Source organism: Electrona antarctica (genome assembly GCF_951216825.1).
Source record: "Electrona antarctica genome assembly, chromosome: 4".
Lineage (NCBI taxonomy): Eukaryota > Metazoa > Chordata > Actinopteri > Myctophiformes > Myctophidae > Electrona > Electrona antarctica.
Genome location: NC_136809.1, coordinates 24,074,560 through 24,095,059, shown reverse-complemented (window position 1 = coordinate 24,095,059; position 20,500 = coordinate 24,074,560). Strand labels below are relative to the sequence as shown.

General features: G+C 42.2%; 1 protein-coding gene across 2 annotated transcripts in view; it reads right to left on the bottom strand.

The window, feature by feature from the left end:
• LOC306922479 (protein kinase C alpha type-like) overlaps positions 1-20,500 on the bottom strand; it is a 167,319-nt gene that overhangs the window by 21,031 nt on the left and 125,788 nt on the right. The window contains exons 10-17 of one of the 2 annotated variants that reach the window (XM_079500120.1): positions 16,809-16,838; positions 13,968-14,111; positions 13,460-13,633; positions 12,572-12,663; positions 11,567-11,629; positions 11,001-11,139; positions 2,559-2,639; positions 642-749 (exon numbers count right to left, since the gene is read on the bottom strand). In XM_079500120.1, the coding sequence (XP_079356246.1) occupies positions 642-749; positions 2,559-2,639; positions 11,001-11,139; positions 11,567-11,629; positions 12,572-12,663; positions 13,460-13,633; positions 13,968-14,111; positions 16,809-16,838 (831 nt within the window). The remainder of the gene's footprint in view (positions 1-641; positions 750-2,558; positions 2,640-11,000; positions 11,140-11,566; positions 11,630-12,571; positions 12,664-13,459; positions 13,634-13,967; positions 14,112-16,808; positions 16,839-20,500) is intronic. The other variant, XM_079500121.1, reaches the window with a different exon arrangement.

Below are 20,500 nucleotides of genomic sequence, written 5' to 3'. Positions count from 1 at the left end.
AACTGAACGCACGCGCACGCACACGGCACGCACACACTGATGTGTATAATCTCCGGTTCTGTCTAGCTGTGATAACATGCTATATTGCTGTCGTGTCTTTTCTATTCTAGAATACTGTTATTTATCAATTGCTCAATTTCTGACATGAGATAAGAGCTACATTATGGTTTAAGTGAAAGATTATATTCAGCAACACACAATGTCATGAAAAGGAGACAGAAAATTCCATTCAGGGACGCTTAAACAATTCTGATGGAATACATTAAAAAAATGTTTTTGTTTTACACTTTCTTTATAAGACATAAGCCATTATAGATAGATACAATAGTATCTCTTGTGTGGATTTCTGAATACTTGAAGGACTGTATAATGCTGTAAAGAAATAGCTTCCCATGCCCTGAATGCTTTTCCTTTCCATTTTCTGTTTGAGTTGATTTCTGTTCTGATAAAAAAAAAAAAGAGTACAAATCACTGGGAAGAAGGGAAAAATCCCGGCATGTTTTCTCACCTGGTTTGACACAAAAATGATCACTTCAACTAACATAAAGTGACCTTTCATTTTGTCCACACAACCAGACCAGCAGCTGCTGTTGACAACTGTCTATTGTTCTTCAAAAAAGGTATTCCTAGTTCCTACTCACCCCTTTGCAGATGGAGACAGATTCTTTGGACAGGGACTTGGGGTAGGACACATTGTGCTCCATAATTGCCTGGAACAACTCATCTTCATCCTCGCCATCAAACGGAGGCTACGGACGGAGGAATAAAAAGTGGAAAAATGTAAATATGTAATAGTAAATATAATTAAATATGAGAAAACATGCAGCATATGGTATGCCTGAATAGTAATCATGAAGGAACAAGAAACTTGAAGAATGTGGCCGCACACAATGATAGCCAAAGTGCCAATACTTTATTTAGGACTCAGAGTACAAGAAACCAACATTTCGGCAGTTAAGCCTTCTTCAGGGGATTAAAAATGGGACCCAGTGCCTCCCTGCTTGGCACTCAGCATCAAGGGTTGGATTGAGTCCCTGCGACATACTGTACTAGCTTCATGTCCAGGGGGTGTACTTGTACATCATGTCCAGGGGGTATATTTGTACATCAAGCTGCCTCACGCTGCCCTATGGGAACCACTACAAGGACTTTGGTGTGCATAAGCATCTCATTCTTTGTGCACAGAATATGGTATGCCTGGCATAAAATGGCATTACATTCTTTTTAGACTGTTGTCTGGCGACAACAGCTAAGGGGGTTGGAAACCCTCCGCTACGCCCCAGGCATCCTATGCCGTTCTAAAAGGCATGGTGAACCACGGCCTCTTATTGCTTTATTGAGTGTACAATAAAAAATCACACCCGTGTGAACTGAGTGGTGTAAGGCCTGTCTGATGTAATGAAATCATGTCTGACGTAATGAAATCACACCCGGGTGAACAGGGTGAACATAGCAACCATGCTCATTTTTTCTGCACTAACAAAGCCAGGTGTAGGAAATCATACCCGGGTGAACAGGGTGAACATAGCAACCATGCTCATTTTTTCTGCACTAACAAAGCCAGTTGTAGGAGTGGTTTACACCACTCAAAACAAAGCCAGTTGTAGGAGTGGTTTACACCACTCAAAAAGTGGACACACAAGGGTCCTTTCATACTTTCTGAGCACCCTTGAGGGTGATGAGAGCAACAAAGGAGAAGAATAAGACAGTGGACAGATAGAAAGAGGCACGAGGGATATAAACTGAGGGTGACAAAGAAGGGGAAGGGGAGGGAGAGAGAGAGAGAGCAGAAACATAGTTACAGTAAGTACGTTGACTGAGAACAATGATGAAGAAGTAAACAGTGACCGGTGAAAAGTGTACTGAGACGTTTCAGCAGAAGCCCTTGTGGTGCCACTGGAGTGGGCTTCTCATCACCAATCAAAATGTGACTGTTATGACAGTCTAGAAAAAATAAACCAGTTTAGAAATAGGTAATCTGTCTAGACTCTAGCCCTCTTTTCTCTGACTTACTAGACTGGAGGAAGTGTGCTTCAACGTGTGCCGAAACGAGAAATGAATTTGGGTGTGAAAACTGTGAATGTCATCACACCCGGATGATCAGAACTGAAATGAACTCTAAAATGTATGCATTGTTATTTGTTCACCCTTGTTGTGGTGCCAAATTTCAACTAAACTTGGCATGTCAGCTGCCTCAAACCCAAACTTCTTCAAAATAATAGGTTACTTTAATGATAACATGAGTGTGGTGTCTCCAGTGTGGTGAGACTCCTCAGTCATGTTCTCAGAGAACCATGGGTTACGAAAGTAACCTATTGTTCTCTTTCAACCACTCATCTCTGTGTATCACATGGGTACTAGCACCCCGGGCATTATCCTAAGAAATCCTCAGTAATACAGATACTAATGCTTCTGAAAACTACCAGATCATTAGTTTAGTGCATTTTGGAGGGTGTGGGTGGCCAAAGTCGGAACAATATTTACTTGGCCTGGGACTGTCAATGTGTGCGTGTGTGTGTGTGTGTGTGTGCACGTGCATCTGTGTGCATACCACTCACCTGCCCTGCCAGCATTTCGTAGAGCAACACGCCATATGCCCACCAGTCTACAGAAAATGCATACGGCTGATAAGCAATGATCTGTGAAGACAGGGAGAGCTAATCATCAGTTGTGTATTGGAAGAATCTCCACTGTTGCAGTCACAGGCCCAAATAGTAAGGTGCACCACTTTTCCCTTTGAGCAGAGAGACTTAATGAGCATGTTGAAATAATGCGTCAGGTTTTTGCTGTAGCAACACTCACTTTGCTTTACAGGAATCAAATATTGCATGGAAAATACAGCTGCCACACAGGATACTGTATGGAAAATGAAGCTGTGTTGTAATTGAAAAATCACACCACTTTAAATATTTGTGTTCTTCTTGAGGTAACGTAAAACAATTAATGCGATAATGAAAAATCACACCCGTGTGATGTGAGGGGCGCTCTTATCATCATACATCATCATACATCATCTCATTCCGGCCAATCACAATTTGCGTCCTCACTTTCGTCATGCAATGTTTGTGTTTACACAAACACTCAAAACTGGCCATTCATTATCAATGGCATTTTGTGTTAGGACAATGTTTGTGTTTACAGTTTTACACACACACTAAAAGTTGGACATAGGAGGGGCTAGCGCCCCTCAGAAAATCTAATATGCTTGATAACCAAATAACTTATTTTGGAGATGACTGCTTTCACAAAATGTTTGATAAATAATCATCAGTGACTATAATAATGAAGTAGCTAGACAAATAATAGAACTACTATTACAATTCATGTAAGTTCAGAAAATCACTTTATGCAGTCTTTAAAACCAGGAAAAGACAACATTTATGCCATATGATTATATTACAATATCCAAAATTCCTGGTGAAATTGAGTTTCCTATCATGGCATTGATATATTGATATATTTTGCCTATAGCTACATGGTAGGGGGATTGTGATATACCCATGCCCAATACAAACAAAAGAAGAAGAAACTGCATTAATAGCTGCTGGATTTTGTTAACTTTTTGTTAACTACGGGTGAACGATTATGGTAAATTAAAATGTGTTGATTATTATTTATTATAAATGTTATTTATTATAAATGTATTATTATTTATTATATTATTATTTAATTGTAAATTGTAAAGTACACTTCCTTGAGGGACACCTCATTTCAGTAGCGATGCTTATACAGACAGACATACACACAAAGCTGTGCATAGGAGCCGCGTAAAATAAACAAATCACACCCGTGTGAACTGAGTGGTGCAAGGTCTTATATAGCCTGATCAGCTGTGGTCTGACGTAATGTCAGTGACCATGGTAACCATGCTCACCTGTGCACGGACACGTACACAGGTACACGGACACGTACACAGGTACACAAACATACAGACAAAGCTGGTTGTTGGAGTGGTTTGCACCACTCAAAAATAAAAGTTACACTCATGTGAAGTGATGGGCGCTCTTACTCGTCATACATCATCATACATCACATTCCGTGTTCAGCCACTCAAATCATCTCAAATTTGGTACACACAACCACACCGTGCTAAGCCAATCAAATCAACTCAAATTCGGTACACACAAACACACAAAGCTGGGGATAGGAGGGCCCTCAAAAACATTAATGTCTTCTGGTACTAGTTATTGTAGGTTTATACTAAAGCAGTCAGTATCAGCTTATTCTCATGGGCAATGAAAAAAAAATTACCCTCGTTTAGTATAGTGTGGTGGTGCGATGAGTGGTGTCTTTAATCATGATGATGATGTATGAACATGTACAGTACACAGGGGGTGCAATAGACAGACATACAAAGACATACACACAAAGCATGACATCAAGGGGGGGAGACATACACGCCACACGTTGGAGCGATTAGCACTGCTAAAAAACAAAATCACACCCATGTGAAGTGTGCGGTGCCTTTTATCATGATGATTATGTATAGACCCACATGATCAGTGACCGTGCTGCTACCGACTAAAGACACCAAAACACACAAAGTCACATGTTGGAGCGGTTAGCACTGCTCAAAAACAAGACAGGTGTTGATGATGGTCAGTCTTGTCCAAATATGGAGGGTTGGGACAGCGCAACAGTGATTCTGAGATCATGAATTCACAAAATGTGGAAAAAAAGAAAGACAACGTTGACAGGACGGAACCGGCAGTTGTCCAGAATCTCAGATCCGACCGATATGCCCATATATAACCAGATCCAATTGATATGACCATATATGGGCAGAGCGGACCGATATGCTCATATATGGGCAGAATAGACCCATACGCCTATATATGGGCAGACCCGACCGATATTCCTGTATACAGACAGATCCAGCCTATATGACCATATATAGACCATATGGGCAGATCTGACCGATATGCCAATATATGGGTACATTGGTTGGATCAATATGCCCATATATGGACATGCATGGACATATCGGTCATATCATCAGTATGCCCATATTCCGATGTCATAAGGGGTCATATATGGGGGTGGGGGCAGGACACACATACATTCATCTGCATTAACCTGGTGCAGCATTCCCAACTTGCATCATTCCCAAGGTCGATTCCTTTCAATAAATGTGCAAAATCCTTTGCGCAATCCCAGAACTATCCAACCAATCAACTTCACACTCTGTGTGTGTCACAGAGGACCCGGGGTAGTGGATTTGCTTGGTGTGAAGTTGCTCGGATTGGCAGTTAAAAAAAAGATATTGATAAATCTGCAAATCACCATATACAGTATGGTAGAATCAGCAGTTGGTATCTCTATATACGGGCATAAAGGGACACAGATTGTGGAGATCACTGATGTCACCAATATGACATCATAGTACTGAGTACTGTCATCATAGGTTGGGCACCAAGCACCATCTTTAGGTGGGCCTTTTATTGTCACCAATATGACATCATACATAGGCATAGTGTTATGATAAAGGGTATTGTGAGGGGTGGGTCCAAATATGGACCAAATATGGACCCACCCCTGGAGTTCCATGGCTCCAGTCTTGGCCACCAAGTACTCTCATAACGGTATTAGGATTAGGGATCAAAAATATATATTTGGTGCAAGGTTGTATGGAGCTTCCAAATTTAGCTGCCATCTTGTTTCGTGACTCTTTTAGCTGCTATGATGGTAGGCACTCTAACAACTATATGATATACATGCACATACAGTACTGATATCAATGACTGGGTGATCATACAATGGACATTCTGACATTAGCTAGTTGGACCCTGGGGCCTGGGCCTCCATGGAAGGTGTATTTGCGAGGGCTGGCCTGGTGGTGGTATTGTTGTATGCATAGGAGGCCTTTGTTATGTTTCACCAGCTTCAATTGAAACGGCCTCCACCCTCCACCCAGGAACATCTGTGGGATCCTCGATGTAGTGGTGAAGCATGGATGGTTCTGCTGCCTTCCACTGGTCCCTCCATCTCACCTTCACCCAGGAAGCCTTGGATGTGTCAGCTGGCGCAAGGCAGGAAGGGTTTTCTTGAGGAAGGGAATTAGGTATTCCCTTGGTTCAGGGATTTTCAGCTCAACGTAGAGCCGAGTGGCAAATTCATCTGGTTCAATATTGGCATCGAGCAGATCCTGCACCAGGATTTCTACACGTTTGTGGGTTTCCTGGGAGGAATTTCTGGTTGAAAAGTCAAGGATCTTAGACAGATATTCCCTGCATTTCAGCACATCTTTGGCCATTCCATATCCTTGGACGGTGGCCCCAGCAGTTAGGGCATTAGGTCTGCACACTGACACTGACACTCTCGCCTGGGCCATCACTTTTGGGGCCATCAGCAGCTGGCCAACAGGCAGTTGAGGTGTAGGTGTTCTTATAGGGCTCACATTAAGTCCTGCCCTTGGAGAAATCTTCTTTGTCTGGCCTAGTTGTTGCGTTTGTTTGATCCGGTCATATATGTGCTGTGGCAACCAGTACTCACAGCCATCTTCTGCCATTTTCACCCTAACGTTCGTATCAGGTTGTGCATCAGGGTTCAGCCGAGGTGCAGCAGTCATCATGGGGCTTGCAACAAGCCCGGGTGTCTGGTGATTTACCGAGGTACCCATTACAGGTCTGTTGTTGGATACACTGGACATGGGGCAAGTTCTCACTTCATAATCAGTGAGCTGGGCATCTTCTGCAAGTTTCACAAGCCATGCAGCATCAGTCATTTTACTGCAACGTACTTCTAAGGTGTGACAATAAAGTTTTTCTGATTCCGAATCATTTCTGGATTGGGGTATGGGAACGTTGGGCTGTACGTCCATGGACATTATGATATGTCCTTGTGGCTTCTGCTCCACAGCCCTCTCTGATCACAGTTTCCCTGAGAAGCTGACTGACAGAACCACCAGGTTCCACTCTTCTTACTGAAAGAAATATGAATAGACTGGATGTTTTGTAACTATATGTTTCAAACGGCCAATTAAGTTGCTACGAAACTTCTTATCCACCTTTTAAAGACACCAGGTCACGCTCGGTGACGCAAGTTGAGACAGTAGGTTCCATATATGGTCATATCACTTCCTTTCCACACTTTGTGAGTCAAGTTTGGATTTGTGTCAATATCTTCATAATGGTACAGTAATATGGCTCCATATATGGTAATATAGCAGCCAGCCACACATGTGGATGACATCTATATACCTATAAATGCATCGGTCTGGGGCCCATGACCCATCTTTTTGCAACCCATTTTAATAGTCTAGGGTGGCTCCGGTAGAAAATAGAATTAAGCAATTGAAAATGGGACTGACATTTAAAATTGTAAATGCAGCTTTGCCCTCTGTACCTGACAAACTACCTAAAAAAGTGAGCGACTCCCACAGTCACAATACAAGAGGAAGCAAGAACAACGATCTGGTTCCACCTACTTTTAAAACAAACATGGGCAAATTCTCCTTCTGCAGCACTGAATTCCTGTGGAATGCCCTGACTCCATCCCTCAAAAAATGCAAATCCCTGGCGTCCTTTAAAACAGGCCTGAAAATCCACCTTTCAGCATGCCAAAGGGAGAGGAAATTATTCCCCTTCCCCCCCTTAGTCTAGTGACTACCCCCACCTCCTGATAACCCCCTTTGTTCCCCAACCTGTACATATTTTGTAATGCCGATCAGTACATTGAAGTACACAGTAGGATCTGAAGTGGAAAACAACGTTCCTGAAACCAAAATTGAGTAGTAGTGTAGAGTCGAGCAGGTACCATACAATGGAGAAATGCCATTCGAGATTCTGTTTAGATTAGTTTCATGTTACGTTATAGCACACAGTCTTAACGTGACACTGCTGTGACACTGCTGTCCTTGCAGCCCATCGCCGGTTGGCAGGCATGCCACTGGACATTAAACAGAATGCAGACATGGTGACCTGTGTATATAACCTGTGTCTTTGTGCATAACCACATTTGTGTGTGTGTGTGTGTGGGGGGGGGGGGGGGGGGGGGGGTTGCCATAGATTATCTAAAGAGAAAGGGTGATGAGGTTGATGGGGACAGACAAGCATGACCCCTGTCTGCCATTCTTTCCCCATCTATTTCTTCAATACTGTGCGAATGCCTGTGGCCAGTTCAACCCTGCTGACTCATTCCAGCTCGTGTGTGTGTGTGTGCTGTGCATGTGTGGATCAAGGATCGGCCTCTACAGCCACCTGAAGACTAGTCTCTGGAGACAGACTGTTGACTCCGACAACTTCAAAGAAAAAGAGGGCGCTGTTTCTCCTTTATTTTTGCCTGAAGACCCCTAGATCAGGGGTTCTCAACGTTTCTGGCCGGGGACCCCCGAAAATGCTTTGGCAACGTCTCGGGACCCCCGCCCCGCCCCCTCCCGACCCCCAATATAAATTGACTGCTACAATAACCTTAAATAAATACACCATAAATAAATACTGAAACCATAATCATTAAGGAAGGTGTATGCATGTACTATGTGTACTATATGTAAACTCTTCATTTCCACTTTACAGCCATTCAGCCATTCCAAAAAAAAAAACTTTGGGGACCACCCAAAATAATTTGGTGACCCCCCGAGGGGTCGCGACCCACGGGTTGAGAACCCCTGCCCTAGATGACCAAACCCACCGGCAGGAGAACAATCGTACTTGATTGGAGTGATCGCCGATGATAATGAATGCTGCCAAACATTTTATTTTCCAGGGTTGCCTCGTCGCTCATACTGGCAACAACCATACACAATAAATACGATTTACATCGTGTGTGGGAAAATGTCTGTGTTGGCAGCATGGACATCTCTTTACCATTAGTCCTAATGCTACATGACAGTATTAGATCAGCCTTGTAGCTACTCAAGGCCACACTCTTCAGCGCGCGGGTGTGTGCAAATATTTTTCATAACTGCTGTTATCGCCACCCCCTGGGATGAATGCACGCACTATGGAGCACAGTATTCATTTTGATTAGACCATACGATTTCACAAAGACATTTATCCAGCACTGAATGTGTCTTTCACACACAAACTCTCTAAAGCATGGGCATATCAAAAACCTGTAATATAGATTTGTCTCTTCTTGTTTTGTTTTTTGCTCCATTTGGAGCAGGGAGGGTTGTGGGCGGGTGGTATGTGTATTTTGTGAAGACTTTAAAATAAAAACAAAATATATAAAAAAAAAAAAACTGTCATATTTTGTGACCTAGTTAAATCCTAAATGATGAAGCCCATTTGAGTTTCAAAATTCAAATCAATGCAAAAAAAAAGAATAAAAAGGCAAAGGCTCAATTTTCCAAAGGGTCTCATGGATATTTTTTTTTTTCTTTTCATTGAATATTCCATTAGGACATTCCTGTGGCTGTCTACTACTGTACCTAGCAGCAGTTTCCCAGGCCTACATGTGAAAATCCCCTGTACCCCCAGACAGATACAGTACAGGTCCAGTGGGTGGCTAAACATAATTGACAGCTCAATGTGAAAGGGGCATTTTGTTTTTCTCCTAAATGGAAAAATACTAATAAGGGAAATGGTGAGGAATAATGTTGTAGAGTAAAAATGATTTTAACATTGCACATTGGTACATCAGTCATCAGACCAAAATGTAACCTTCAAGTTGTTGTTTTGGCCCAAAATGAGTGGATATACAGGGTGTAACATTTTCAGAATCTCCATAAGAAGATTAGTAAACATTCTTTGAAAAGTCAATATTTGTTCCCACTCCAATTGGCTATGAATGCAGAGATGAGGAGGACTGTTCTAGTTAGGCAATCAATTGCACATGGTTCAGCCCATGGTTCAGCCCCAAACTGTTGTCTTGCCTTCATTTGTCATACATCGCAGGCAACACACTCATCACGAGCCTTCGGCTTTGTAATGTGCTTCTAGAACGCTATTTAAACATTTAAATCTGACACTTAAAAATAACACTTGGTGATCCTGGTGATCCTGCAACACATTCCAGTACATTTTCTTATCCTCTCTCTCTAACACACAGAGAGAGAGATTTATATTTTATTTTTAACAACTCTTTAACATTATCATTCAAAACAGTGTTTCCTACATTAGCTCTTTCAAACAATCAATCACAAACTACAATACAATGCGCGCGAGAGAGAGAGAGAGAGAGAGAGAGAGAGAGAGAGAGAGAGAGAGAGAGAGAGAGAGAATCCATCGATGTCATTGTGCATGTGGACATGCATTGTGTTATTGGGCCGGGTGAGTGCACACTATTGTGTAAGATAGGTGTGTGACAGTGTGTTATGTGTATGATTGATTGATTGAGTGTGTGTGTGTGTGTGTGTGTGTGTGTGTGTGTGTGTGTGTGTGTGTGTGTGTGTGTGTGTGTGTGTGTGTGTGTGTGTGTGTGTGTGTGGATGCACCAGCATTAATCTGACGTAGCGTGCCCCCCCCCCCCCCCCCCCCCCCCACCCCAAGAGGGGTCACAGGTAATCAATATCCAGCCCACCACACACTAGAGACCGGCTGCATTAGCCCACAAATAGTATGAAAAGCATGGGTAGGCAACCGACAATTATAAAACTTGACATTGTGGCAAGATGCCTTTCCAATTAAAATATGTCCAATGCGGAATCTAACTTATTTTGTAAAGGTCTGTTTTCAACTTGTACAGCCAGTCGTAACTATCACAGCGATATTGTGTACTGTTGTACAGGGGACACACAGATATGTCTGTCCATTTGCAAGTGTGCATGTAGCCTATGCGTGTCTGCACTCTGTACTGGAGCAGTGTCTGGTGATGTGGAGCATGAGGGCGCTTAGATTAGACTGTTACATGACCTCATATAACAGAGAACACACACACACACACACACACACACACACACACACACACACACACACACACACACACACACACACACACACACACACACACACACACACACACACACACACACACACACACACACACACACACACACACACACACACACACACACACACACACACACACACACACACACACACACACAGTGAGGTCCTTACCTCTGGGGCAATGTAGTCTGGGGTGCCACAAAAGGTGCGTGTAGTCATACCATCGCCGATGTTCTCTTTACACATGCCAAAGTCAGCGATCTTGATGTGTCCTTCAGCATCCAGCATCACATTGTCTAGCTTCAGATCCCTGTAAGGACAAGGCTCTTGTTTTCATCTACTAGGATTATTACTTTTAAACAACATTTTGGTTAAATGGTTAATGGTTTAGGCCTTAGCAGGGTGAGTGACTGAAAAATGCTCTTCTTTCCCTAAAATTGATTCATGAATTTAGTGAATATCACAAATGTGCCCTTGAACACAGTACTCCAGAGCTACAATGCAACAGGGGAGAGTAACATCCTTTGTTTTTTGTGTTTAAACATTATTTGATTGTCTAATTTCTCAATACAAATATGGCTGACATAACACTTAATTCTGGCTCTCTTCGTTCAGGCTAAATAAAAATAAGAAAAAAGCACCCAACTTGTCTTGTAATATTGTCATTAAATTTGAACTGGAGGGCAACGTACATATGCGATGAATATACACCATATTGTCATACTGTAGGTACACACCTGTATATGACTCCTTTTGTGTGCAGGTATAAGAGGCCAATAGCAATCTCTGCTGCATAGAACCTGTAATGACATCCAGAGAGAGCAACATCAAAACACCTTCACTGGACAGTAGACAGACGCACGCACGCGCACACATCGTCTATATATATATATAAAGTTGTCACGAGAGCAAAGCCCTATACAAGCTTTTATAAATAAATATGTACGTTGAAATAGATATTAATCGTGCAATAGAGGGTATCCGCATGTATAATGTGAGTGGCAAATGAAGTTGCAAAGTGAGTTTAACGTCATTTAATGCAATCAGATAGGACTTTTCTGTTTGGATGTAGGGGCAGTCAAGGCCAGAAAGTATTATTTTGCCACTCAGGAGCTCGGGGTGCCGGGAAGATATGGCAGCTTTTACTCTGAAAGCCTCCCCCCTTCCGTTCCGTACAAAAACCGGGAGGCATAATGTTGCTTGCTTACCTTGCGTTGATTACGATAAAGTCTCTCTAGAAGCATTAATATTTTAAACGAGAGGCATGTTGAAGTCAGAAATGATGACAGAAGTATACCCATCTGGTCAAAACCACGGAGAGCTCCCTAGATTACGCACTACGAGCCTTTCTTTCTGAGCGCTAAACAAGGAAGTGAACGGCAGCGCGCATGCGCAAACAGCAAGGAGTATGGTGCAGGAGAGGCCAACCCCCCAAAAAATAGAAAAACATCGGAATATATTTTTTTCGTTTGATATCAATGAAAAAGCGTTAGGACGTGTGTACACGTCCACTGGATCCATCGGTTGGATTAGCTATGACGGTTCCACACGTCGTACGGTCTGAATGTGTTAACAGTGCCCATGTTTGGCTAAGATTATGGCTAATATAATATAATTTTATATATAGTGCTAATAAATAAGTTGATGAATGAAATAACTTGTCCGTCTCTGTTCCCTGGAGTGTGCAGTCCCTTGATACTGATGCAATACAACAAGTACAACTGATGCAATACAACACTTACACTGCCTGGGGCTCCTTGAACTTGCCCACTTGCTGGATATGGTACATGAGATCTCCTCCATTCACATACTCCATGACAAAGTAGAGACGGTCCTGAGAGAGAATGAGAAAAGTCAAGTAAGCTAGGACTGCTATTATGGCTCGTACACACTGCACGATATTTTCTCCGATGATGCTGTCGGGGAGCATTTTTGGCGCTCGCCGACAAAACTCCCGATCTGACGCAAGATCGGGCTTTGATTCCCAAGATTTTGCTCGCTGTGTGTAAAAGGAGCTGCGAGAAGATCCAGATTTTCGGGCCTGTTGAGAACTCTAGTTTTCGCCAGCTGCCGGGCGCGGCTGCACTAATAACTTTGGGGCAGGCACGTCTAGAGTTTGAAATTTGAATGGACCGGTATAAGTCAAAAGGGAGACATCGAAGAGGAAGGATGGATGGGGAAGGATCAACATATGGAATGTCAGAACAGGTTCTGACATATATCCATATAAGGAGATCTAAGGGTTTGAGGTCAGATGTTGAGTTGCTGGCCAATATTGATGACATCAGGGATCTCCATATATGGGTTTAACTACGACAGCAGGTCGCATTTACTATGACACCAGGGTCTCCACATGTCACGAGACCTGGGCACCATATATGGTGCCCGACCAACACACTGGTTAACCAACCAACCAACACACTGACGGGAAATGCACGATTCCATAGTTAACTGCGACCTTCGGTCGCAATTATTATTATTATTATTATCCTTATTATTATTATTATTATTCAAATCAATGATATCTCACATAAAGAAGTGGACCTGTACCCTGTACTGATTACATTTCTGCCAATAAAGTATTCAATCAATCAAACCTCGGCCATGCTGCTATACTATACTGTACGTACCACGGTCTGGAAGCAGGAGTGCAGGTATGTGAGGAAGGGCGGTTTGCCTTGCTGTGCCAGGACCCTCTTCTCCACCATGGTGCACTCCACATCGTCATCCTGGATCACCACATCCTTCTTCAGGATCTTTATGGCATACAGCTCCCCTGTGTCCTTCATCTCCACCAGCATCACCTACAGAGAGACACACACAGAGAGATGATGGGATAGTCCCTAATGCCGTGACCACGTTGTGATTTGTAGGATTCACCCCAAAACGGGACAGCTCCGTCTAAGAAAGTGGGGGCCCACAAACAAACTAAATGTTGCTGCATGTCTTTCTCTTTGAGAAGGCAGAGTAAAGCTGGCCATGAGGAATGTATACTGTAGATGCCAACTCGTTCTTTGTCTTGGCCCGGACCTTTGTTGACAGTGATGGAGAAAGCCAGCATGTCTATGTGTTGAAATTGTATTGCGATTTGGGGATTTTGTACAGTCTGTGAGTGTGTATGCATGTTCATCCTCTCACCTTGCCAAAGCTGCCTTTCCCCAGCACAGCCAGAAACTCAAAGTCCTTGAGTTTCACCAGGTCCAGGCTGCTCAAGCAGGAGGCGCGGTTTTCGTCGTCGTCTCCTGTTGGGCTGCCAGGCTTCTTCGCAGGGCCCATGGCTTTCTGCACTCAAAGGACAGTGCAGCGGACATTTCATGAAAACATGTGCGTCAAGTGAGAATGTACACACACACACACACACACACACACACACACACACACACACACACACACACACACACACACACACACACACACACACACACACACACACACACACACACACACACACACACACACACACACACACACACACACACACACACACACACACACACACACACAATGTTGACAGCTAGTTAGAATGCAGAGACTTGAACTGGAGTATGTACTGTAGTTTGGGTAAGAAAAAAAAACTTGGATGATTGTAATTAATGACATGGACTAAATGCCATCACATTATCCAGAAAAAGAAATGAACAATGTGAACCAAAACAAAACTCAGCCGCACAGAACATCCAGTCATTAACAATCCTGTTGCAGGAGTCAGAATGTAAGGGAATCAAACAGATGTGCTATTATGTTGCAGATGCCCTGAGGTGGTTTCAACAGAAGAGATATGGGAGCATATATGGCATGACATTTCATTTTTATTTATTTATTATACTCAAGTTTATGTTCTATGGTTTTGGTTCCATTACAAAAAAACGACGCCTTAGCCACTTTCTTCAATTGTTTCTTTCATCTGATTCCTACTGCATATTAGCTGTGACGCACAATTTGTACCTGTTCAGTCTCATCCATGTCATGTAAAGCTTCATTTCATCCATCCTTATCAGTACTGAATAGTCACCAAACCATCGGCCAACCATGAACCAAAATGCCTTACTGTGAAATGTCTGCAAATGGCTGTTTCTCCTTGACGATACTGTGCTCTCAATGGTCAATTCAATTGTTACAAAGTATTACCAGACTGTAGTTTTAATATTCAAATGACATGCATGTCAAGACAAAGAGGTCATCATCACACCTTTACAGTATGTAGACCTCCATTCAAAGAAGAGAAATAATTTATCTTAGGCTATGCAACTGCCATCACACCCAAACCATGCTTAATCTTAGAATGGGATTATGTTTAAACAAGATAAGAATGTTCGATGTGTTCGATACTTTAACCTGAAACATACACATATGTTCGATACTTTAACCTGAAACATACACACATACATGCCCACAAATGCGCACACAGGCACACACACCCACACTCACAGTTCATAGCAGTTGAAGGAAGCATTGAAATCATTCTTACTCCGCAAATACCACCACATGTGTTGCAACATTACGTTGCATTACGTCAGACGAAACAGACCCATGCTAAAGGTTTTACCACACTCTCACTAATACAAGCTAGAAGAGTGGGCCATAGTGGCTACGTGTGGATCATAATTACTTTTTGTTTAACTTGTATAATTACCAAAAGTGAAATTCAGAACATGTGTGGGATGCCCCCTCCCTCTCTTCGTGCACAGACTAGGCTCATTTTCCATAGCAAAATCAATGACACTTCACACTTTAACAATTACTAATTACTAACTATAACATTCTAGTCAGCTTGTATTTGAACTGAAAAGACAGCGGAGCTGTGTCTTACAGTCCATATTGTTATGCTGTGATAGCAATTTCAGAGACATTTAAGGTTTTGTCAGTACAGTTATGCACCACTTCTGTAACGCCACTCTGCTGAATACAAGGTAAATATAATCATTATTTTAATTAATTAATTACAAAATACTTGTAGTTGTACTTGAACTACCTATAGATGAATTTTCCCATAAGGAAAATGTACAGTTAACCCATTTAGGCCTGACCTCCAAAAAAACAAAAAAACAAAAACGTTCGCTCTGAAAGAATATATATTCAAAGATTTGTGCCGCATTTTTACGATTTTTCAGAAATAGCAGATCTACAAGTTCATAGCGCGCCCGAGTGGCGCGCTATGAGGTTGTAGATCTGCTATTTTTCAATAGCTAAAGTATAACATAATGCTTAGTTAAAACACCAAAAAGCAGCACACTGCTGCATTTTTCTGATTTTTAGCTGCGTTTTTTCGTCGGTTTTCCGAAAAACGCGTTGTTTCTGATAAAAGGTCATTGTCATTGCCAAATGTCATGGTTTTAAGAAATGTAATACAAAAAAGAATAAATAAATACATACATAAATACATAAATACTAATACTAATAATAACTACTATTATACTACTACTACTACTATACTAATAATAACTACTATATACTAATATACTACTATATACTACTACTACTACTACTACTACTACTACTACTACTACTACTACTACTACTACTACTATTATTATTATTAAGTCTATCAAGTGATGATCTTACAAATTTACCTGATAGCCATATCTCGTCATAAAGCACACAGAAACCTACAATGCTACACACACAAACAAGCTTACTAACTTAACTTCTGACTAGAGACAACACATCAATGCCCAAAAAGCGACTACTTCAACAACTGGCTTGTATGAGAGAGTGAGAGAGTGTGAGAGTGAGAGAGTGTGAGAGTGAGTGAGTGAGAGTGAGTGAGAGTGAGAGTGAGAGAGAAAACTTGATTTGCCAAGCAGTTTTAGTTTTGTTAATGCCATCAACCAAAGTCTGCTGCTACTGGGAGTGGCAGAGAATCACAAAGCGGAGCAAACCAGACCACACAGGACCACAGCACACCTGTAAGCTTTAGCCAATGAAACGAGCCTGGCTGAGCCGAGCCGAGCAGCCTTACTTCCTTCCTGTCAGACGCACCTGATCAGACTTCTTCACACCTGCCTTGCCCTGAAACCACAGGGGAGAAGTGAGGCACAGTGGCCCACTCGCTTCAGGTAATTGCACTGGTTCTCAAAGTGGGGTCCTGGCAGGGACCCCAGGGGTCCATGAGGGGGCCTGGCTACAGGTCTATAAATCTGACACAGTACAATTGTAACCTCCATTTGGTTCCATTTGTATAATGTCAGTTATTGGGGTCTGTGGCCTAATGCAAACTGTTGGTCCTTGAAAGGTTTGAGAACCGTAGGGCCAAAATTCCTGTCTCACTTTGTGTGTTTCAATCAAAATAATACTGACACTACACTACAGTACATAAATATACATAGAGATTGACAGACTGACCTTGAATCAAGCTCTAACTTACTTGCTTACTTACGTAGTATGAAATTCTAATGTATATTTAGCCAATATATGGATTTCTCTATCAATTTCACGTGCCTACTTGTCTCACACTGTAGGAAGATATGAAGCAATAGTCAGTATGTTTTGAAGACTGATGCTTTAAAATGAGAAGAGAGTAGACTAAACAAGTAATGAATAAAGAATGAAAGACAGTGGAAGACAGAGAGAGGGGGAAAAAAACCACATACAGACAGACAGACAGACAGTAAACGCAACAGTAAAGCTATTGCTGGCACGAACATACACTTTTCTATTGATACGCAATGGTGACATCTAGTAGTCATAGGTGGTATTGTTTGTGGTTATAAAATGTGAGTGCAGTGCAGATATTCACATAATGACAGGAATATTACCACAGACAGACAGACAGACAGACAGACAGACAGACAGACAGACAGACAGACAGACAGACAGACAGAACAAAATGGATACATACAACATACAATTGTGATCATTCTAGTGTTGGAATGTACTAAGAATAATTTTCCTACCAGAGGAGTTTGGTTTGGGGTTTATAACTCCTAAACATTTGTAGCCTACTGTCTCTATTCTGTTGCTCATTAGACTTTATAGATGGACATTATTCTCTCAAACCTTCCCTAGTAATGCCGGAAAAGAGGTAAAAGAAGAATGACATGAAGAACAAAGACAGATGGAAAGATAGAAAGGCTCCCGAGGCTGTAGCTAAACGAGTTGTTGTGGTCTGTAATAAAAATCACATGATCATACCTGACTCTAACAGCATGTGTTGTTTGTAGCCTACTCTAAACAATGTGTAAAAAAAATCATTCAATGCTTTTGTAATTATGATTTCCACATCCTGGCCCTTGTGACAGCGACAACAGTTGAAACACAGACAGTACAGACAATGGTTTACCGCAGGAATGTCATACAGGGTTCTGTTAATTTATTTCTATTATTTAGTCATGTCCTTGAATACAATTATTGTTAGTGAATTGGTTTGCTTTGCAGAGGCATGACACCTAAATATTTTTTAAACGAGTGGAGAGAACAAGAAGTCACCGCATACTGTAAGATGAGGGGGGGTGAAAGCAGCAGAGAGAGAAGAAGAAATAAAACAAGGAAGAGAAAACAAAGGGGAGGAGATGAGAGGGAAGGAGAGGACAAGGAACACCAGCGGAGAGAAGGACAAAGAGGACAGACGGGAGAGCTACCTTTCGCTTAATTTGGCAGTCCTGAGAGCGAGGGGGGACGGGGGAGGAGAGAGGAGGAGAGAAACTCAGGCGTTAGATTGGACAAAGGCAAAAGGAAGAAACATTCGTAGGTCTCGCCCTCCAAACACGCAGGAGAGAACAGGAAGCTGAGGGAAGAAAGAAAGAAGGGGAGACACACAGCAGGGCGAGAAAGACTCAAAGTGAACACACATTTGCAATGCAGTTCTCAATTCGGGAGTGATGAATGAACACTGGACTTCATGCCAAAGTCTGGTTATACCAAAGTTACCATCAAGACAAAAGGGTGACCAGTTTTCAGTTCCATGTAAAGTGCAATTATCAGCACCTGGTCCAAGTCATGTTTGTTAAAGTAACAGGGTGACAGGAATATCTGCTATATCTCAATAATGAGGTCTGTTGAATTTGTCAAAATGAAGTTGCAGTAGGGATACAGAGGACTACTCCTTGGATACGTAATTCTTAGGGCTTTTTTGGTCCAGCAATTGAACGGGGTAGGCAAACAGTAGGCAAAGTTGTTGACAAAGTGTAAATATAAACTGCTTGTCACTGAATGGCCACCCTAGAAAGGACAGAAGTCATGCCAGAACTCGGCAAAACTTTCACACTAAACTAAATGTAATTAATTCAATCCATGCCTGAAATTAATAAATAAAAGTTCTGTCTGGTTCACTTTCATCAAAATAAGACATTACATTTACTTCAAAACAGAGCAGCAGCAACATTGTCTAATGTCAAGATCAGATGAGAATAGTTGGGGAAAGTTAGCAAATTATTTTGACTAATCTGCAAAATAGTTTACCAATAGCTTTCTTCACAAATCATAAAGGTGTCTACTAAAGGCCTATTCATACTCCAGCTTTCGGTGAAGAGGTGACCATCGCTATCACCAAAAACTAACAACATGAGCCTGAGCCGCAGTGAAGAGCAATGTGATTGGTCTAGAAGTTGTTATGTTGTGCTGGCTATACTTTATAATAGTTACAATGAGAGCTCTGGACGACGACGTGTTGTTAAAATGCTGGATTTATTCAATTGACCAATTGATACATTAGGTATTACATTATGTCCAATAGGCAGCGTCAGTCACACACAAAAAAGTTGGGTGAGCGGCCCCCTTGGTTTTGCAAGCTGAGCTCCCGATGTAAAAACAAACAAACTCCCGAAACAGAGCAGCGAGAGAACGAGAGAACAAAGGAATTAAATAATAGAGACAGAAATAGAATAGGAAAGGAACAGAAAAGGACCAGAAAGGAATAGAATAGAGGCAGATAGGCAGTAGAGAGAAAGCAGAGGGAACACAATGGACGAATTTGAGGAAGTGTTGGCCATGGAGGGTATGAGCATGGTGATGGACTATGAGCAGCGCCATCAAAACCACCGCTGGTGTGGTGACCACTGAATTCACCCAAATCTGGACTATGAATAGGGCTTAAGTACTCAAGTAGGCCGGGAGAGGTTTATTGTCGGTATCAGCCGGTAACACGCGGTAGTCTGTCCCCCGTTACAATGCGCTCCCAGGACTTACTGCACGACTTGCTGCACCCAAGCCGTGCTACTCATATACGCAGAGTTGGTGGTGCCCGGGATCGAACCCATGACCTTGTGGTCCAAAGGCGAGAGCTCTACCGACTGAGCTAACCGGACACTACCTGAGACACACCTCTCAATTTGTTCCAACCAAACTCCCATGGGACACTTTGTGGGAGCCAATCAAAGTTGGGGTACCCGGAGGGCCTGGGCTAAAATATATATTGTTTTACAATTGGCCAATATGAACTGGTGGGATGACAAGTTACTTTTAAAAAGTAATTAGTTATAGTTACTAGTCTGAAAAAGTAACTAATTACTTTACTAGTTACTAAATTATGAAAGTAACTAGTTACTTTACTTTACTTTTTTTTAACCCATTTTTTCACCCAGTGTCAATTATCAAATGTAATTCCTGGGCGCTACACTTCCTCTGCCAACCTGGGGGGGCAGCGGACTGACCTCATGCTTCCTTCTATGCATGAGGAGTCCAAGCTGCTTCTTTTCACCTGACAGGGGAGAGTTTCCCCGGCCGGATGTAGCAGC